General features: G+C 38.9%; 2 protein-coding genes across 3 annotated transcripts; one reads left to right on the forward strand and one right to left on the reverse strand.

Moving 5' to 3' along the window:
- Nucleotides 1–545: 545 nt before the first annotated feature.
- On the forward strand, nucleotides 546–9,638 carry p4htm (prolyl 4-hydroxylase, transmembrane (endoplasmic reticulum)). The gene is made up of 9 exons (XM_039798553.1): nucleotides 546–1,546; nucleotides 1,665–1,746; nucleotides 4,765–4,955; nucleotides 5,044–5,140; nucleotides 6,287–6,449; nucleotides 6,634–6,819; nucleotides 7,061–7,151; nucleotides 7,319–7,442; nucleotides 8,848–9,638. The coding sequence occupies exons 1-9, from the start codon at nucleotides 1,205–1,207 to the stop codon at nucleotides 9,063–9,065; spliced, it is 1,494 nt and encodes a 497-aa protein (XP_039654487.1). The 5' UTR covers nucleotides 546–1,204; the 3' UTR covers nucleotides 9,066–9,638.
- Nucleotides 9,639–9,765: 127 nt separating this feature from the next.
- Nucleotides 9,766–20,186, reverse strand: slc26a6l (solute carrier family 26 member 6, like). Of its 2 annotated transcripts, XM_039798552.1 has the most exons (19): nucleotides 19,980–20,186; nucleotides 19,655–19,794; nucleotides 19,303–19,413; nucleotides 19,043–19,218; nucleotides 18,788–18,952; nucleotides 16,668–16,820; nucleotides 16,287–16,369; nucleotides 16,036–16,183; nucleotides 15,826–15,939; nucleotides 14,952–15,029; nucleotides 14,693–14,788; nucleotides 14,425–14,531; nucleotides 14,123–14,192; nucleotides 13,945–14,037; nucleotides 13,331–13,441; nucleotides 12,656–13,084; nucleotides 10,767–10,821; nucleotides 10,538–10,683; nucleotides 9,766–10,425 (listed from the first exon to the last, which is right to left on the reverse strand). In XM_039798552.1, exons 1-19 carry the CDS (start codon nucleotides 20,117–20,119, stop codon nucleotides 10,399–10,401), a joined length of 2,442 nt encoding a protein of 813 aa, XP_039654486.1. In that variant the 5' UTR covers nucleotides 20,120–20,186; the 3' UTR covers nucleotides 9,766–10,398. The 2 variants fall into 2 exon arrangements, with proteins under 2 accessions (XP_039654486.1, XP_039654485.1); XM_039798551.1 differs by having other exon boundaries at nucleotides 15,826–16,183.
- Between the last annotated feature and the right edge of the window lie 1,414 nt (nucleotides 20,187–21,600).

The following is a 21,600-nucleotide window of genomic DNA, read 5'->3' on the forward strand; positions in this document are numbered from 1 at the left end:
AGTAGTGTTAAAAGGTAGCCTAGTAATTAAAGAAAATAATCATAATAGTAATCATCATAGTCAAAAGCATTAGGGTATTAGTCAAGAGCTCACTGCCGCGAGAGAGAGAGAAGAATGTCAATCATCTGTGTATTCCTGCTCTGACCATTTGCACTGGGCTGATCTCTGTACACAGACATACTGTAGAACAGATACCTTTAAATACATTTCTTTAAAGAAAATCTAAAGTTAGTATGTTGTTAACACTTTTATGTTGTATGTTTTCCATAGCAATGAAGCCCATTTGATAGAGAGAGAAAGAGAGAGAGAGAAATGTAATTGTAATAATGTATAATGCAATTGTAGTAAATGTTGTTTCCACTACAAAGCACTACAATACCAAGAGAGAAACATGGAGAAAAGTCCCCTCAGTCAGCTAGCCCTGTCCCTCAGCTCCCTCACCTCACAGGGAGAGGGAGAGGGAGGGAGGGAGACAGAGACAGAGACAGAGAGAGAGAGAGAGAGAGAGAGAGGGAGAGAGATAGGCAGAGACAGAGAGAGAGAGACGCATGTAGCCTACTGTAGACTGTATGGTATAGAGGGAAGAGTGTGTTATTTGTTTAGGTCACCAGAGGTCAGCATTGCGCGGTAAGTAGGCAGACTTGTTGTGAACGGAAGCGCTTGGGCGATGGCGTGTATAAGTGTAAATAGTAGGATACTGACCGCGATGTTTTGTTTTGTTCAAATATAAATTATCATGTTTCTTTTATTTTAGAGTGTGATTATTGTAGTCAGTGGATGCTGGATCACGTTTATAGAGCAGGTCTCTGAGATGAGCTCCGATGTGGTTTGGGATGCGCAGTGCGCTTTGCTGCCGCTGCTGACTGGGACTGCTGCAGTGTAAACAAGACTGTCCGAGCCTGCAGCGCTGCTGTCTGTGGGCGAAAAGATAACGACACAGCGCCAATGGTAGTTGACTTTTCATAATTAAACGAGCACAGTTTCATCATGAACCCCCCGTCCTTTTTCAGTGCGCAACGACGTCATTTCTGCAGCGGAGAAACTGGCTTGCTTCTTTAATTAAACTGGACAAATCTGTCAGCCAGCACATCTAGCTACTTCTATGCAACCAGCAAACGTTCATCCTACCGTTTAATTAATCAGATGGACTTTGCTGTTGAAGGAGAGGGAGTAGCCTACCAACTATTTCTTGTGTCGCAGAAGAATGAGTGACAACCAGGAAACATCAGATGCCGAGGAGGACACGACTCCGGCCGGGACTCGGAGCGCGACCTTGCCGCTCCGGCCGCCGTGCGACCGCCTCCCTTGCCACAAGAGCAGCGTGTGCTCCCGCTCCTACTTCGTGGTAGTGATGGTGTTTTTTCACGTATACATCATTAATGTTATATTACTGCTATTTTACGTGCACTACAACAGCGGGCAGGAAGATGCCAACCGGAGTCGTGATGCTCCGAGCAGTAACCAGCAGCGCCCCGAGTCGCGACGTCCGCCATCAAAGCCTGAGTTCCTGCGTGATGTTTCCCTAACAAGAGTCGAGGGGATAAGGGTGAGTAGCCTAGTGTGATGATGCATCACTCTCACTCTTTTATTTATTCCCTCTGTGTTTCTCCTGTCATACACATTTAGCACCACCACATCACCTCACTTCTCTGATAATCTCTCAGGTGGGACACGTCCAGAAGGTGTCACTGGTGCCAGGCAAAGTGCATGAAATGCGGACTCTGAGTATGAAACCTCTGCTGTTTGGTAAGAGCCAAAACACCCATGTGTCAAAACAAACATGAGCCGTTGGTGGCAGTGGCGGATTTAGCAAATTGGGGGCCCAAGGTGAAGGTATATGCCCCCCATCCGATCTTTAGAAAGAGAACGACAAAAAAATGTAGGCCTAGAGTTCAACAGTCCCGCCCACAGCGGGTTCTGGAAGTAAAAATACAATGCAATTTCTCCATTGACAATTAGAGTACAAACCATAAAATCGTAACCGTTGATGGTAGACTTAAAACCAGCTACGACATGACTGAGCTATTGTGCTCTTATAGATGCCAAAAGTTCATGGGGCACCAACCTTGTTTTGAGATAAATGTCTTTTATTCGTGATGTCTTAATAAGTAGCCTAGCCTACTCCATTACCCACAATCCTGAACAATCCCACAATCCCACAGTGATGCCTCTGATTGGTGGAACTCATGCTGGTGATGAGGGGGAGCTGCCAGAAGCTGCCTGCACGATCTGTCATGCGCATGCTCAAATTGATAATCCTGCTTTACGAGGATTTACAACACTGCACGAATCACGATCTGTTTCACGCTTCTGCCATTAGCCTCCACCGGGAAGCTTAGCTAACAGCTAATTCGGCTAACCGCTAGCTGACAGCTTGATTCAGTCTAAAATAATGTTAACTCAAACTAAACACTGGGTAAAGCAGGCTACAGCTGACATAACAGCTGTTATATTTTAACGGTTATTTTCAGGTTTTATTTTGAGGGTCTTTTAAAGTTTTTACATGCTTTCTCAGCTAATGGTTAGCCGAATTAGCTGTTAGCTAAACTAACGTAGCTTCCTTTAATCAGTGGTGCGTGTTGGTTTATGGGATGAGTAGTTCCTTCGCGCGATAATGAAAATATGTACACAGTCTTGTACCTTTGACTTTTTTTGGATTTTCTGTTCGTTTTTTCGCTCAAAATCATGTTGTATGCTTATGAGTCACGTCATAGCTGGTTAGCCTAAGCCATGGTCTAAAACTCTTTATGTACGGATTTTTCCATACGTCAGTGGGAGAAATGAATGGGAAATTTACTTCGGAACCCAAGGTCTCTTGGAGGAGGGGCGGGACTGTTGAGCTCTAAAGAGAGCCGAAGTCACGCCCCTTCCGGTGGACCTCATGGGACCTTAACTCGGAAAAAATATGAACAGTAGTGAACGGGGAGAGGCAAATCAATTTTTGATCCCGTTTGAATTGAGCCATGGATTATAAATGTGTTCGTCAATTTAAAAGATCATTTTTCAACCGAAGAAAGTCTCAGTTAGCCGTAGGTTTGTTGTAGTACCACTTAGTTTTGTGTGAAACCGCTCAGTGAACTACATCTCTTGTCTCACACAATTTACGTCACCTAGCTTGATGCTCAACTTGCTCGCTAGCTAGCTAGCTTAGCTCTGTTCCACAACACATGTAACGTTATCTCAACTGATGTGTTTTATCCAGTCAAGTGTTTTCAGCAGATAAGCAAAAGAACAACAGCGAGATCCTCTGCTCATTAGAGTAACGTTACATCCCCGGTACGATACACACAGACATCGTAGCTTCAGCGAGACGTCATCCATGAGAAATTGAAGTGTGTAGTCTTTCTAATTATGTATTTTCACAGTCTTATACTTCAACAGTTTAACAATAAACAGAGACTTTCTTCGGTTGAAAAATAATGTTTTAAATTGACGAATATCATATTTGTAATCCATGGCTCAATTCAAACGGGATCAAAAAATAATTATTATCTCTCCATTGACTCTCGTTCATATTTTTTCCGAATTAAGGTCCCATATGGACCAGAAGTAGAAGGGACTTCGGCTCTCTATTACGGACTACGGACTAGTCCATTTCATTGTGAAAGTAGGGGGTGTATGTGTAGGGACAGATAACCATGAACTGGACATTTTAACTACTACTTCAAAGTTTCAACGTTTGTCTTAAGAATATTAATACAATGTACCATGATTTTTGAAGCATTCATGATGATAAGGGGCTTTTTTTATTTTATTTATTTATTTTGAGGTTGGTTGGGGGCCCCCCTATTACGACCGCTGGTAGGGGGCCCCAAGCAGCCGCCTACCAATGACTCTATGTTAAGACCGCCACTGGTTGGTGGCCAAAGAGGCTTCTTCTTCTGATTAAAGCAAACATGCATTCAACACACACTCATCCTTATTTACATCATTACTACCACCACCCCCCAAAGTCATACTGTAACCTAGTTTACACATAATGCTCAGGTCAATCAAGCCTACAGTATATGAAGTGGGACAATAAGTCCTGAGGCAACTATTCCAATTAAGGGCTCATAGCTGAGTGGCTAAAGAGCAGAAATAAATCTGTACCTAACACAACTAACAATTCAAAAGCATGCAGTATGTAGCCATTAATTTTTTAAAAAGGAAGGAGGTAAAGTTTAGGCTATTTGTTTTTTGTCTATTCTCTTCATTAGTGTTTGGATCACTAACAAGCATAAATTAAATATAAGTTTATATGACTAGTTTAATGTTGATATTAATGGTTCTGCTCTAGGCTGCCAATTAATTGCTGATTATTTTCTCTATTAAACCTTACACAATAGTGAAAAATGTCACAAATTCAAAGTGGTGGTGGTAACTCAAAGGTTTTCAATATACTGTACTTTCATACCAAAAGAGTAGCAAATCCTGCAAGTGGCGAAGCTGGGAAACTTTTGCATTCCTGCTTTATGAATAAATGAATTAATTAAAAATCTAAATAATTGCTGATTCAGTTACTGTTGATTGACTAATCACTTTAGCTTAATTATTTTTCCTTATCCAAAGTGAGCGTCTAAGGACAGAGGATGTCGTATTCTGTACAGATTGTAAAGCCCCTTGAGGCAAATTTGTGATATTGGGCTATGTAAATAGAATTGACTTGACTTCTACATAAAACTACACTACAAATCAGAAAAAGTGAAGCATACTGAGAAAATGCTGCAATCCTGTTGACCAAACTCAGTGTATAACTGTGTCTGTCTCTGTGTTTTTCTGCAGAGATCCCTGGGTTTTTGTCAGAGGATGAGTGCCGTGTTGTGATGCAGCTTGCACAGCTAAAAGGCCTAATAGAAAGCCAGCTAATGGTGCAAGATGGCCAGGAGGAGCTGGCCAAGGAACTCAACCTCAGCCCAGAGGAGATCTTCAACCTTCTTGATATCAACCAGGATGGACAGTTACAGCTCCATGAGGTGTATGTCAGTTTTTGGATTGTGAGCATTTTTTTTTGGTTCAGAGTTGGTTAACTAATCCTGTCCTTTACTATTGTGCCTTCAACAGATACTTACTCATTCTCGAGTGAGGGACGGCATCTGGCTTACACCGGAGAATCTGCGAGAAATCTATGCTGGGCTCAAAGCTGACAAGGATGGTAATGGTAAGAAATCAACGCTGCATTTTCTACATACATGTATCTATTTGCATAGATATTATTTTTAAAACATTATTTGTGTTAAACGTTAGTAGTTCATGTACATATTTGTATGTAAAATTGTATTTCTAAAATTGCAAGTCTAATTTGTGAAATAATTGAATGTTTTTATACATTACACTGAAAATGCTACCTATAAACAACAGTGGTGGGTTTTGGCAATAATGTTGGGTGGGAGAAATCAATCTTTTTTGTTTCAGTATGGTAACAGTTTTTTTGTGGTAAAACACAGTACAATGTGTTTAAAAGAATACGCCACCGTTTGTTGAAATAGGGCTTATCACGGTCTCCCCTAGCTGTAGATAGGTGGGCCAACACATTTTTTGTCTCAGTGCAAGTAATTAGGTTGTTTTTTTGTCTTTTGTTGGCTCACTTTTACTCACAACATGCTAACCTCATTTAAACAGAAATCTAAAGTGTATATATATATATATATATCATATATATATATATATATATATATATATATATATATATCATATATATATACCGGTCAAAAGTTTGGGGTCACTTAGAAATTTCCATTCCACTCCATTATAGACAGAATACCAGCTGAGACCAGTTGCATTGTTTTTTTAATCAGGGCAGCAGTTTTCAGATCACATTATGTGCTTACATAATTGCAAAAGGGTTCTCCAATGTTTTCTCAGTTAGCCTTTTAAAATGATATCAGATTAGTAAACAGAATGTGCTTTTGGAACATTGGCTAAATGGTTGTTGATAATGGGCAATGTAGATATTGTATTAAAGATCAGCCACCCGCTCAGATCAGCTGGTATTCTGTCTATAATGGAGTGAAATGGAAATTTCTAAGTGACCCCAAACTTTTCACCGGTAGTGTATATACAGTAAACACACACACACACACACACACACAACACACACACACACACACATATATTTTATATATATATATATATATATATATATATATATATATATATATATATATATATATATATATATATATATAACAGTAGTAGAAACAAAATTTTCTACTATTGTACTAATGGTGAAAACTCGGCCAGTAAGGCAAGAAATAGACTTACGCATTAGAATAATACTTTATGTACATTCTCATATTTTGGGCAGGTTTGCTGAGTCTGGAAGAGTTCAGGCTTCTGAGCAATGATGCCTTCCAGCGCTTCCTGCTGCAGCGAGGGGTGAAGAGGAGTCAGCTGGTGAGAAACAGCAGACACACCTGGCTGTATCAGGGCAAAGGAGCACACCAGGCCCTCCAAGACATTAAGACCAAGTAAGTCAAACCATGTTCTCCTATTGCTGCAGTGCTATAATAAATGTGATAGTCTCGCATTGCCAGACCTACCTCCACAGCTATAACTATAAGCTTTTTCCACAAATGGAAAGCATCATTTTAATTTTATGTTTTTTCCAGACTTTGCAACTTCCAGATTTTTTCTTACCTTTCTCTAACAAAGGGTGACTCGCCTCACTCGGCTCCCGCCCGCATTAGTGGACCTCAGTGAGCCGCTCCAGGTGGTTCGCTATGAGGAGGGAGGACACTACCACGCCCACCACGACAGCGGCCCTGTGTATCCTGAAACAGCCTGCACACACACGCGCCTCGCAGCCAACACATCCACTCCTTTTGAGACGTCTTGCAGGTGAGATCACTGAGGTGCACAGTGTTGACTGAAACATTTCTCGATAAAATATCTGTGAATGTTCAGATCTGAATTCATCTGTGCGGTGAGCTCCATTGTGACAGCTGGCATGTGATGTGTTTGTGTGCTTCAACATTGTTTAGCTGGAAAATGTGTTCGCAAAGTTTTTGTGTATGTATGTAGTTATGTGTGTTTGTTTGCACCATACACATGTCAGTATAAATCTGTGTTGCATATCTAGGTACATCACAGTTCTCTTCTACCTGAACTCTGTTGAGGGAGGTGGGGAGACCGCATTCCCTGTGGCAGACAACAGGACCTATGATGAAGTGGTGCGTAATTGTGTATGGTCTGAAAATGTGTAGGGTGAGCCCTGCTAGTATTGTATTGTGTACATGCTATGCATGTCTTTCATATATTTTGTTAACTCGCATGTTTGTCAGTGAGTGCATGGCCTGATGTTAAGCAAACTGTGTTACTGAGTTTGAGTGTGTTTTAGTCTCTCATACAGAATGACGTCGACCTTTTGGACACCAGAAGGAATTGTGACAAGAGTAACCTGAGGGTGAAGCCTACCAAAGGGACCGCTGTTTTCTGGTACAACTACCTTTCTGATGGAAGAGGTAGGATTTAAAAAAAATAAAAATTACAGCACACTGCCAACATAATGTTGCAATAAAGATGCAAATCAGCCACTACTCATCTCACTTTCATTTGGATTTTTATTTTAAAAGTAATATTGTTCTGGTATACACTTTGTATGCCAATATTAAAAAGCAATGGTAATGTCCATTTACATATACTTGCAAATCCTATCACAATAGAGTGTTGCAGGGATGAAGTATTTTTGTAGGCTGACCTGGAAGTTAACATCACCCTGGTTACCTTGACAAAAAGCCAATGGGTTTTTTCTATAGAAAATAATCTCTGTGGCAAACAAACATTTATGATACTTACACGTTTTGTTCAGAAAGATAATCTTCACAAATGAAAACCACTTTTGGGATTTTTGAAGCGTGAATGCAATTGCACGTGAAAAAGCTAACAATAGGCTATAAACGAACGACACCAGGGTCACATGACAATACCACCATCAATGGCTTCCAACTGATTTTGCATGTTCTCTGTGATGATGTTTTTTTCTCATTTAGCCACTTGTTAGCGACCGCCTTTTCTAAGACACATACAAGCTTCAAAATTCCCGAATGTGGTATTTACTTACGTATTTTATGCTGTAGAACAAAACATGAAAATGTCTTAAGCTTTTGTTAACCACAGGCATCTAAAAAAATAAATATTCAAAATAACCATTGACCTCGAGAAGGGAAAACCAGAAGTGCAAAAATGCTAAGTCATTTCCGGGTTTTAGGACTCATTCATGAAGTGCTCTATATTAAGGAAAATTAAACAAGAATAAGAGGCTACAGCCATGCTAGTAGCTCTCTGAAGCTATACCTAAGTGAAGTGGTGCTTTTAGATAAATGCTAACGTCAGCGTGCTAACATGCTCTTAAAGACGATGCTAACATGGCCTAGAGCTACCCTGCTAGAGTGGCTAAAAAAACTAAATCTGAAAAAGCAGCTTATTATGTTTTTTTATTTCATTTCAATTAATTTTATCTTTGCATTTAACATGTCATTGTCATGGTTTAGTGGGACAATTCAGGCACAGAGTAAAAGTCAACGTATAAAAAGCAGTCAAAAGGTTGATATTCAAGCCCATATTGGTGTTATTATTGGTGTTGTAAAGATTAAAGGTTATCTAGAAAGACAGCTAGATAACGTTAGAATACAGCAAATATACAGTATAAGAACATGTATTTAAGGTTTATATCTGGCTAATTTAAACTAATAAATAAACTCATATGTTAGTTGGGAGAACAAAACTGCTAAAGTTATTCATCTTGACCAGTAGAAGCAGCGTGTTATGGATATCAATCCATAACATTAGTGTGAGCCCTTTAAAAAACAGACCTGATATGAAGGACATTGCTAATCAACATTAAATTATTTGTTTTTTGCTCAATAGGTTGGGTGGGAGAGCAGGATGAATATGCTCTGCATGGAGGCTGTGTGGTCACCCATGGCACTAAGTGGGTCGCAAATAAATGGATCAACATTGATCCAGATTACCAGCGGCAGGCTCGCTACCAACAGCTGGTTTCACAGCAGTCAGAGGACGAGGATGATGAAAGTCTGACCCTGAACCCAGACATACAGAGTTCTAATATCCATCAAGACTTGTAGCTCATAAACCAAATTTATATACATTATAAAAAAATCTACCTAGCCTTCCTTAGTCCTGTGCACAACGTCTTTGGCAACATCCTCCGTGGCCGGTATGTAGAGACAAGATTTATTCAGGGAATGAGGTCACAGTGGGTTTATGCAACTGTAAAGAGATGCTTTTGTTAAATATTGCTTGGATATTGTTATCCTGTTATTTTTTAAACTCTAATAATTTCCCATTTCAGGAATGTTGCACTAGAAACTCATTGAAGGAGTTGAGACAAAAAAAATCCCTTTGCATGCATTAGCTTCACAGATTTTGCTGTTGCTATGAGCAGAAATTGCACTTGAAAATTGAAATGGCTACTGTAAACATTTCAATGTCCTACCTTGTTATTGCTGCCATTACCAAAAAAGGCTCACACACTGTCAGTGTGATGCATGTTGTCTTGTTACTTGTATTCCTCATTTTCTACCAGATTCTTCTTGAAACGTATTGTTTGTATGTTTAATTTTATTAGTTTATTTTTCTCTCTCTCTATACATGCACTCTGTCATTCTCTCACATTGAATAAAGGTAAATTAAGCTTACATGACTTCAGTCTTCCTAAGATAGGATGTATAAATATTAGTGGTGTCACAGTTTCGATTTTCCCCCATCTCCCCATCGGAATGAGCTCTCGATTTCGACTATCAAAATCAAAAGCAGGATTTGTGATTCACCCAGTGATCTTTCTCTCCCCACCCCCGCCTTCTTGCACACACAAGAAAAGAAAAAACAACAGACACAGCATAGCTTACCGGCTTGTAGCATGCAGCTAAAGACACAGGGTAAATTAGCTAACGGGTAGCCTGCAGCCAGACTGCTGAAGTCGGAGATGACGGAGAAATAACAGAACTAGAAAATACTTCTGCTCTAATGAAGTCGCCAGTGTGGCAACATTTTTGCCATCCCTGTGAGTGAGTTATGTAAACAAACAACGAAGGCAAAGCATGTGGGCTCAAACGGGACTCCATGGTGCAATCATGTGCACCTTGTTAAACTAATGGTGCATTCTATTGCACTTCGTAAACTCTAAGAAACTCAAACTGTTGTTGCAAAGTACCCTTCTGCCATCTAGTGGTTCTTTTGTGGTATTGCCCTCCCTGTTGAAAACAAAATGTTTAAATTAAAAATGTAATCAAATCGTGACCTTAAAATCGAGAGTCAAATTAAATCGTGGATTTGGAGAATCATGAAACCCCTAATAAATATAACTCAACAATCATCAGCATCTATTCATTTTCAAATAAGATTTTTGAGATAGTTTTCTCCATCTTCAGTGCTGGATGTCCAGTTTGGTTGAAGTCCTTAAAGTTGTGTGCTGATGTATGTGTCCTGAAATCAAACAGAGAGTAATTTAGTTCAAATGACAAGATTAAATGTTTTTAGGTCAATCAAAATGTTGACCATCAAACCATCCAACTGAACATCAGTAACATATACTCACAACAGATGGCTCATATCTGGGAAACGACGTCGCTCCACGGTGGTCCAGACAGTAGAGCACAGCATCATGAATGGAGGCAAAAAGATGCCTCTTTGTAATTGACTCAGAGAAGAAGTCACCAAGCTCTAATTGTTCCACCACAGAAGCTGAAAAGAAAAAAGTTTACAGGTAAATTATGTAGCATGTTCATATAGTACAGCCTCAAGGAAGTGAGAAGGTGTTCACTTACCTTGACAACCAGCAATGTAGATCTCTACATCAATCTCACTGAAGTCCTGGAAAATCTGTCAATAATGTAAATACGGAATATTTAAACTCATCAAAAGTTATTAGTGCACCAACCTTTAAAATAAATCACATTTCTTCCACACCAGGTGCTACTAATCCTAATCATTCTAATAATCTCTCACAGTCAATCATCAGGGTTAATTTAACTGTTAGACTATGCGTAAACTCCCACTTCAGTGAACACCTGCCAAGACTATATTAAATCAAAATCTGTTTGTATGTGTTGAAGATTTGTCATGTTCCCTTTCTAATGAGGACAACAATAGAAAGCTTCATTGTGTTTTCATCCTTTACAATTTAAATATATGTCAGGACTGGTTGATTGCAGCCCTGTATTTACCTTTAGTATTGTCAAATAAATCATCCTATACATCTACTGTATGTAAGTAGATGCATAACATTGTTCAATTTGCTGTTTATAAACCCGTAACGGTATCACTTTATAACAGGGGCAAAAATCATATACTTAAAGTACCTATGAGGAACTTTTAAATGTATCTGAAATTGTGTAATTTTCCTCTGATGATCATGAATGACCTGTAACACCAAACGAGACTAACAGTGAAAAGAACGTTATTTTTATATAGTATTTCTTAGTGCCTTTGCCCGGGTCCGATTTTTCCCGCAAAGTCACATAATGATTTACGGCGAGATTTCTTTATATAGGCCTAATTGTATTTTAATTTTATTTTAGAAGTTATCTGTTGTAGTTATGGCTGATACTGGGGCAGGGCCATCACAGAAAAAAGGAAATTCATTCATTTATAAAATAACTTTAAAATGTGAGACGTGGTTGTCAGTAGCCTTCATGAAATTGAATTGTCCCTTCCATTTAACACCCAGTTTTTATTTCTTTTTTTTAGTCCATGTTTGCGTTAGCTACTATTTTCTTTTGGTCCTCCTGTACTTGTTTAATGCGTCCTTTAACGTAAAATAAAGCCACACTTTAGAGTGCCACTTACTGTGCTCTTGCAACTCAACAAGCACCTGGAAGTACTGTGGCCAGGACGGAAACCTAAATTTACGCGTGTTAAATTTGGAACTGATGATCGGATTTGAAACCAAATTTTTGAAACAATTGCATTGTGACTGTAATTTTTGAAACGCTTCCAAGTTGGAACCGGTTCTCAAAGCCCAATCCTACCTTTTACAATTATCAAGTCCCTGTGACTTTATGATATAAGTTCACACCTAACAGATCATCAGTTAACGAATGTTCAATTCATAGTTACTTCATACATGAATTGATATGAGTTCAAATTAACAACAATACCTACAACAATACATGTTGCTGCACAAAACCATAATCTTCTAGCAGGTGCCAAGTGACATATTGATCATTTGTTAATGGTGAGCCACAGGAATTCATGATACATGATCCTGCATTAATTCATGTATTAAATCATCATGAGTCGTATATATTAGTTAAGCATAACTTAAGTATATGATTTGTACCCTTATTATAAAGTGTTACCCACATAACTAAGCTCTCCTTGTAAAACTCCTACGGTAACCTGTATACATTACTCATTCTTCTCAAATTATACTTACATTACATTTGACACATGAATGACTTAAAATTAAAAGGGTGCTCCTTAAGTGCTTTGTAAATATGCCCTGTACCTTTTATGAACGATTGTTATATTGTTTTTAACTTAGTACATTGTTTTTTGGTAAGGTGACCTTGAGTGCTTTGAAAGGTGCTATAAATAAAATTTATTATTATTATTATTATTATTATTATTATTATTATTATTATTATTATTAAGATTTTAAAACAAGTCATGTCTTAGCCTTTGTTGAAAGAATATTTGTCCCTTTAGTACTTACATTTTTCATAGTCTTGATAGCCACTGTGTCAATAAAGTTAGCTGTGGAGAGGTCGATAATGATGGAGTGAATGTCCCAGGTCCACTTGCCCAGTGACCCAAGAGAGACCCGCTCCAGATCGTGACTCAGCGTGTCCTCACTGCTGGAGCCCAGAGTGGTGGTGTCCCCGTCCTGCAGCTCAGACATCCACCCTAAGCTGGTGTAGTCTGGTTCTCCTCCCTTCAGGTACTCCCATCTGCAGGGGTCGTCTGGTGTTCGAGGAGTATTTGGGATGACAAACACTGTCCCATTCTCCCTCTTTGTCAAGCCCTGTTCCTCCTTGTCTGTAACATTCCCATCCAAGCATGTGTCCCTCCAGCGGCCGGCCTCTTCCTCCACAGAGAACACCGGCGCTCCAGACAGCTGTTTACCTGCTCTCTGTGCTCGTCTCTAAAGAGTGGTAGGTGAAAGAAATGATTCAAACTAGAGTATGTTGACCTTTTAGTAGCTTGGCCATTGGTCACCTACTGTAGTTCTGTCCATGTTACAAGAGGTACTCTTCAGCCACCTTTACTTAATATAACTGTCACAGGATTTGTTGCCAGTTTTCTTCACTTTGATCATTAAAATCCATGTGTCTGCAATTATGTTATACTTATATATATACTTATGTAATACTAATTTCCAGCATATTACCTCTTTCTTGGCTTGCCTTTTTGCCCGTCTCACGGCCCTCCTTTCTCTACGTCTCTGTTTGGCCTCCTGTCTCCTCTTATAGATAATCATTTTACTGATGTCAAGCCCACTCTGAAAACAGATCAAAAATAAAAATAAAACGTAATCTGCATTTTATGAATTTTTTTTGAGAAGAACTAAGAACAACTGAGAAGAGATTAGAGCTGAAACAATAATTAGTCAATTAACTGAATAATCGATTGACAGAAAATGAATTGGTATTTTGATAATTAATTAATTAATTAATTAATAATTTTTAATTAAAAAATTCTAAACATTTCTCTGGCTCCAGCCTCTCAAATATGAGGATTTGCTAGTTTTCTTTGTCACATATGATAACAAACTGACTATCTTTGGGTTTTGGACTTATGGTTGGATAAAATGAGGAATTCAAAGCCGTCACTTTAGATTTTGGTAAATTAAAATGGCCATTTTTACTACGTTCTGGCATTTTATAGAAAAAAACCCCAATTCATTTATTAATTGAGAAAACAATCATTAGATTACTCATTAATGAAAATAATCATTAGTTGCAGCCCTATAATAGATAGTATTATCAGGAAAGGGGAACAAACCTTTTCTTTCAGAGCCTCAAGGTAGAGATCAGCATTGGCGAAATATACCGTAGCAGAAGAGCGAAATATAGTAACACCTGGAATTTCTCTCACCTGCCAAATAGCAAAAAGTAATTAGCTTTTTTTGCAGTGAGGGTAGAAAATCTTTTATGTATGGTTTCCCATTTTTCTGTTTCACCTCTGTGTGGGTCTCTATATCCACATACAGTTCTGTACCTGGAACATTTCCCAGAACAGAGTATGTTGGCCTGAATGGAATGAAAAAACAAATTATTATATATTTATATTTATTTATATTATTATAAACAACATTATTATGTGTGCTATATTTTTTTGTACAGTATTTTGTCTAATTTGGCAGATCTTACAGCCTAACATCAGATACTAATATTGGCATGCACGCACACACGCACGCACGCACACACTCAGATACTGAAGAAATATAGAAATATACTATGATGAGGTGCATAGGAGTCTTACAGCTGAGTTCTGAAGGTAACAGTAAGTAGAGCAAAGATGATCGATGCTGCGAGACCCAGATCCAGATTGAGCAGCAGTGTTGACACCCAAGTGACCAACCACACCACCTGGGGGATGTAGCATGACATTATTTTTTTTTGTGTGAACATGAAAAGGAAGCAATAACATTGCCACTTTTTCCAGATTCACCACAGCAAATTCTGTCACAGGTGTTGCTTTTTCGTAATTTAAACTTTTTTTTCTTTAAAGTAAGAATTGAACTTCCTACCAGATCAATCTTGCTGCTTCTCCACAGTATAACAATGTCAGAGTGCTGCTTGAACATGCCCTTCAGATTTACCAAGACAATCGCTGCAAGAACTGCCTAAAACAAGCACACCAAAGTTTTAACGTGATTAATCAGATGTGTACACAAACGTGTTAATGAGGAGGCAAATAAAAATTCATTTCATCAAAAAATGTCATGCATCATTTTTATTTACTGCAAATCTACTCTACAGTAAAGACAAGTGGGAGAACAACAGAACCTTTGGCAGCTCCTGGAATAGGGGTCCAAGTTTCAGTATAGTCACCAACACAATCAGAGCGGAGGCCACGCCAGCCATCTGCAAGAACAACACAAATGTTGTTTCTGGTTTTATTGAAATATTGAGTTCAACAGGCTAACGTATTCATTTGTTTAGCAGAGATGGATCAAATCCATCGTTGGAAAATAGATTGACGATTTGACAGCACATTAATTTCAACATTTAGTGGTAGTCCTAACAACTATTAAGTCTGGTTTCCAATAATTATTATAATTTGGTATATTGTTTAGATAAATAAATAAAACATGTCCATGTGCACATTCAGGTACATTGCCATTAACTACAGAAACAGGCTTAATGGTCTCCCTGAAGAGAAAAGACTGTTATGTGATTTAGGTGAAACTAAAGACCAAGTCCATTTCATGTTTTATGATAATATGATGATTTAAGGGTGACTCTTTCTGCTGTCTATTTCTGATGAGATCTTCTATATGAATCACTGTTAAAACCTCAGATGTGTTTTAAGAAATTAAGTCTTTTGTGTGGCAGATTTTATTTGTAGAGCATGGAGCAGTTGTTTGTTTGCAATGTAATGTAAGAAGTCCATTTGGGCTGGGCACTACTAACTAACAAAACTATCTAACTATTTTGCTGCATATGTTCTTGTACCATGAGTTTTGAATTTCCACATGGTACTATTATACATAATGTGGTTATATTTTATTCAACATCATTTACTTTTTACCATACCTAAATCATCCTTAAATAGGTCATATGCATTGCATGTTTATAGTATCTTGCATGTTGCATGTTCACAGTACTTGTGAGGTCATGCTTATGTAAGGTTGTTACTTCTGTTGCTCATTTACTGTACTTGTGTTTTTCCTCCGGTGGTCTCTTGGATGAGACTTCGAGACATGGAGGAGCAGACTGAGAAGCACTGGAAGAAGCCTCCCACTGCATTACTGAGACCAAGCGCCACCAGCTCCTGCAGCAGGGTGAAGACAGAGACACAAGAATGAAAACAGAAGAAAGGGATGCAGAAGTATGATTGAACAGGTATTTGATTAGAGTTGTGGTTTACCTGGTTACTGTCCACCTTGTATCCATGTTTCAGTGCAAATGTTTTGCCAAGTGAAATGGATACGGCATATCCAACCACAGCCAATGCAAACGCATCACCAATTACTTCTCTAAAAATACTCACATCTGGTACACTAGGAGAACTTAGACTGGTGCACAGGTGGAGAAGAAGAACATGAGTTAGTACTAAACAAGTTGGGAATATGACTCAACCAAAAATTACAGCAGTATAACTTAAACCCAAATGCTTACCCACTGGGAACTTCTCCAACAACTGAAATAGTGTAGTTGCTGTTCAAGTGGGCATAGGTTGATATCAATGTTCCTGCCACAATCTAAAGAAAGCAAACAGATCATAAACACAAACACACACAATGAAGCCAAATTTCAGAACACATTTCAAACCTTCAATCATTAAAAATTCTGGTAAATCATATTCTAGACGTGAACCTAATTATTAGCCATAAATATTTCGTTTTTGCTGTGAACTGCACGAATGCAGAGCCCTGCCAACTGCTGATTCAGCTGCTTGGCTCCACTGTGTCTCTGCTTTGCGAGTGCTGCAACAGCAGCAGCAGCAGAGAGGTGATAACATTAAGAGAGGCCAGAGAGTGTGTCCTCTTATCAACTGACTGTTATGAGTTCCACTGGGATGGGCACTGGCAGCTTCGGACTGAGATAAGAGTTGAGCTCCTTGGCTGCAATTAGAAACACCATGGACACAGCACTGACCACCAGTGTGGGAAGATTAGTGTGTGGCAGCAAGGAGCAAACATCCTTTAAAGTCTGAAAATGGAGAATGGAAAAGCAGAAGGTGGTTATGGTTATGATTCACTGCACAGACCTAATGGTTTTGTCATTTTAGGTCATAATTAAGTATAAAATACTTTTCATCTCGTTACATTTTCAGCTCGTTAGTGTATTCTCCAATCTATAATGTACACTTATCTTAGAATAAATACAAAATTAAGATTGGCTTATATTTTGTTATCAAAGGTCCATTGCTTTAAGTTGTTATGACCTCATGACCTCATTTCATTGATCCCTGATGTCCCACACTCAAGCCTGAAATACATTATATTAGTAGAATCTCAGGACTCATCTCAATGTTGAGTGTCTGGGTGCACAAGGGTGCAAGACCTCAAAGAGCCATTTAGCAGTAATTTACACATGTTGACTGGATGTGCTTCCGTAAAGATATAGAGAAAGATTCCTATGTACCTTTTTATCTTTAAAGCAACACTAAAGCACTTTTCCCGCTTCGGTCCCCCTACAGGTTGGAAGCGGAATTGTCCATTACCGCTGTCGTAATGTCTCATTATGTCTCATTCGAATTACAGATCCGCTACCGATTCTTTGGTAAACTTCCTATTTACCTTTGTAAAACCCTTTTCCTGTTTCTAACAGCTATTAGACCAGATCATCCACTGTAGATGGATAATTTTCAGTTCCCCTAGTCTGTTAAAGCGATGGATTTCTAGTATTCTTTGTTCAGACATGATTCTGGAAGCTTAACCAGAAGCTTTTTTTTACCTGGGTCTAACACTGGGACGGTACGGTGAAGAGTTGTTCAGCTGAATAGCTTAGCGCAGAGGCTAATGGACCACGTTTGTATCACCATTATGACGCCACTAATAATGACCGAAAGATACCAAACGTCTACACTAGTACATATAGGTTATGTACTTCATAAACGATGGATTGGAAGTGTGTAAGTACACCAGAAGTTTATGTAAATTACACTTGCCTGCTGGCTTCTGCTCTCTGCTGTTGTTGTTGCTGCTGTAAGACGAGTGCTTAGGGCCGTCTACAAATTACAACACCGAAAAGAGATGCAACAAAAATATTTTTTAATTTAACTTTTTTTTTTAAGTAAGTGCTGTAGTATAACTAGCAGGAGACAAGTAATAATTGAGGTAAGTTTGGAGACATTACCTTATTTAATCATTAAATTAATAAATATTTTTGTTGTATCTCTTTTCAGCGTAGTAATTTGTAGACGGCCCTAAGCACTCGTCTAACTGCAAGTAGCAGCAGCAGCAGCAGCAACAGCAACAGAGAGCAGAAGAGAGCAGGCAAGTGTTTATAAACTTCTGGTGTACTTACAAACTTTCCAATCCATCGTTTTATGAGTGCATAACCTATTTGTACTACTGTAGACGTTTGGTCTCATTTCGGGCATTATTAGTGGGGTCATTTACGAGATACAAACGTGGGTCGATTAGCCTCGGCGCTAAGCTATTCAGCTGATAACGCTACTCTACGCTAACTCTCCCAATGTTAGACCCAGGTGAAAAAAGCTTCTGGGGGGGTCTTTGGCTCGAGGTCATGGTGCAAAGGACCCTAGGGTGAAATTACTCCGAACCATCACTTTAAGAACTTGATAAAACTGTATTATTTTACTGTAATATGCACTCCAGCCATTTGCAAGATAACTTCATCTGGAAATGCTGCCTTCATATCGGGCATTCACATTCACATGTTTTCATGTCATGTTTTATCACTCTTGTGTCCCTCAGGTCCTGTTTTGTTATAAAGCAATTGTGTGTGTGTTCCTATGTAACTATGTGATATATATCTATATGATATGATTTATATTGACTTCCTGGTTAAATAAAGTTTAAATGAAAATGAGGCACACAAAAAACTCTCACTGTTGTCATTATCTGTGCCAAACAGATAATGCAATCAGATCAGTGCTGCTGTATTAACAAAACCACAACAATCAGAACCAAATACTTGACAGTACTCACATACACCAGTGACAAGGGACCACTAAACCGTGTTGGTGAAACTCCAAAGATGTGCTTCAGCTGTGCCACAACAGCATGAGCTGCAGCAGCTGTTGTGTAAGCCCGCACCAGAGGTTCAGACAAGTACGTTCCCACAAATCCAAACTTTACCAAACCCAGTGCCACCTATGCAAACAATTGTTTATGTATATGAGTTTTGGTAGCTGTAACAACAACATAAGGCATTATCATTTCTGTGGGGTGTTGTATTCAGACCTGAATAAGTCCTCCTAGGACAGTAGTAGCAGCTGCAACCTCCACTCTGTATAAGTCCCTGGCAGTTATGTTCACCTCTGCAGTGATGTTGGTCCCATTTTTTATGAGGAAATTCATGTCTGGAGCAAGTCTTTCTGTCACACTACCCACCATGATGCTAAGCACTGTAAATGTACCTGAACACAATGAAATATAGCAACACGTGTTATTACAGAGGTTATAATGACCACAGTAAAACGTGTGCGTCTCTCTCTACTTACCGATGGAGATATGACGTGATGTTCCAAAAAAGAAGTAGATCAATGCTGGATAGAGTGACGTGTAGAGCCCAAATACAGGAGGTAAGGAAGCCAACAATGCATATGCCAAACCTGGGGAAAACAAAAGTTTATTTACACCTTTCTCAGTTTACTAATGAATATTTTTACGAGGCTGTGCTATTTTAACTGTAGTCATACTGGCAAATAAAATATTGTTCTTTTTTTTTTTTTTTTTACAAAATATTGCTTGTATATGACAAAAAATAAATAAAATCAGGCTATGGGGGGAAAAATGACTTTTTTTCTGCAATGTTGTTGACATTTACTTAACCATGATGGACTATTGTCATACCTTGTGGCAGGTGCATTATTCCCACACTGATGCCGGAGATGAGGTCTGGCATGCCATAGTCCCAGACTGAGTACTTGGGCAGCCAGTACAACACAGGCAAGCTGCTCACCACACTTTGTTTCAGTTTGGGTACTGTACATCTGGAAGAGATTTGAAGAATTCACACAGACAAAAGTGAAAGTCTTTCTATTGGCTGATATTTTTAAGCATAAATTTGCTGAAGATGGGTCTCTGGTTGTCTTTGAAAAGAAGATCAGACCAGACATCTACATCTACAGCACAGTAAGGATAAACAGTTACAACATTGTCATACAATTTGCCTTACCTTAGGGATTCTTTAAGGCGTTCAATTAGAGAAGGGTGAGTGTCAGAGTATGTTTTTCTCTGTGTAACCTCTTCCAGTCTCTGCTCATCAAGTACTTCCCGCTCCACTCTGTATTTCCCAAATTTGTGTGTAGAGTCCATTGAGCTGAATCTGTCAAAATCTGTGCAACTTATTTTTTTTACTCTTTACTACCAATGCTACTGTACTACTGTCACAAGAACGGCTGTATATGTATATGTACTTCGTATTGCCTAATGGTTAACTATAGTCAGGATGTTGTGGGCGGAGCCTCTTCATGACAATGATGACTGACTGGAAGAAGCAAATGATGTAGGCCTAATTATGGACTTAATAGGAAACATATTAACTCTGTTAAAATCCAATGGATGTTTGACAGGTGTGTTCCTATCCTTCCATGTTTTCCATTCACTAGCAAAAGTAAAGGTAATGAACCATGAAATGTCACCTTAAAGGTGCTCTAAGTGATGTGGCGTGTTTTTTAGGCTACAACATTTTTTGTCACATACAGCAAACATCTCCTCACTATCTGCTAGCTGCCTGTCCCCTGAACACACTGTAAAAAAACGCGGACTCTGTAGACAGCCCAGGCTCCACAAACGGCAACAAAAACAAACTGCGCCAACCTGCCCCGCAAACCATAACAAACAGTGTTCCAGCCAATAACAGACAAGAAGGAATTGGTTGAGTCATGAATATGCATTGTGGAAGTAGCCTACGTGCTAACGCTGCTGCAGTGATGGCTCAACCAGCTCCTTCTTGTCGGTTATTGGCTGGAACACTGTTTGTTATGGTTCGTGGGACAGGGGTCCGTTCCAGGAAGGAGGTTTAACAAACTCTAAGTCTAACCCTGATGTCTGAGTTGATTTACCCTGAGATGGCAAACTCAGAGTTTTCGGTTCCAGAACACTATAAAAAGGCAGTATGAATGGAGCCATGATTCTACAATTCACCATGGCAACAACCACAAACAGCGAGTTTGAACATGCATTTCGTTAAAAAAAGCAAGACAGCGGCTGCTGCTGCAAAAGAGAGAGAATTGGTGTGGGAGAAAATTGCTGCTCGAGTCAATGCGTACGCATTAACAGTGTATTAATTTCATATTTAATCACAGTTAACTTATAATATTACTGGTGAAAACTGGAATTGTATTACACCTATAATTTCATTTAGGTGCAATCCTGCGGGCAAAAAAGTAAACTATACTAATCACATTCTGAGGCTGCAGCACCATGATCATAAACAGAACTATAATGTATAATCATTTATTTCTTTTTAATGGCTCTCACTGGTTTGTGTCCAGGGAACACTACAAAAATGTTTAAAAAACGTTTCAGAGCGAGTCAACCTTTTCTGACGGCTCTGCATACAGTGGCTTTACTATTACAGTATGATCCGCTGCTGTTATAAAGAAACTGCCATTTGCAAAAAACACAATGCGACACAAAGAATCTGCTGGGATGTTAAAGCCTGTCCACGATGGTGGATGTTAGTGATATGAGGACGGATAAGGCATCTAATGGACTGTGATAAAAAATACCTCTCAAATCGGTTATGTGGAAATGAAAATACATCTATAGTCGGGACTCAATACCGACGTAAA

The sequence above is a fragment of the Perca fluviatilis genome, chromosome 4 (genome assembly GCF_010015445.1).
Source record: "Perca fluviatilis chromosome 4, GENO_Pfluv_1.0, whole genome shotgun sequence".
Classification (NCBI taxonomy): Eukaryota; Metazoa; Chordata; class Actinopteri; order Perciformes; family Percidae; genus Perca; species Perca fluviatilis.

Excerpts from the sequence above, each read along its gene's own strand:
- slc26a6l (XM_039798551.1), bottom strand. The coding sequence starts at position 20,119 with ATGGACTCTACACACAAATTTGGGAAATACAGAGTGGAGCGGGAAGTA. Across the intron at positions 14,038-14,122 it reads ATATAGAGACCCACACAGAG|GTGAGAGAAATTCCAGGTGT; the intron begins GTGAAACAGAAA and ends GCTATTTGGCAG. Across the intron at positions 13,085-13,330 it reads AAAGGCAAGCCAAGAAAGAG|AGACGAGCACAGAGAGCAGG; the intron begins GTAATATGCTGG and ends ACCACTCTTTAG.
- p4htm (XM_039798553.1), top strand. The coding sequence starts at position 1,205 with ATGAGTGACAACCAGGAAACATCAGATGCCGAGGAGGACACGACTCCG. Across the intron at positions 1,747-4,764 it reads TATGAAACCTCTGCTGTTTG|AGATCCCTGGGTTTTTGTCA; the intron begins GTAAGAGCCAAA and ends GTTTTTCTGCAG. Across the intron at positions 6,820-7,060 it reads CCTTTTGAGACGTCTTGCAG|GTACATCACAGTTCTCTTCT; the intron begins GTGAGATCACTG and ends TTGCATATCTAG.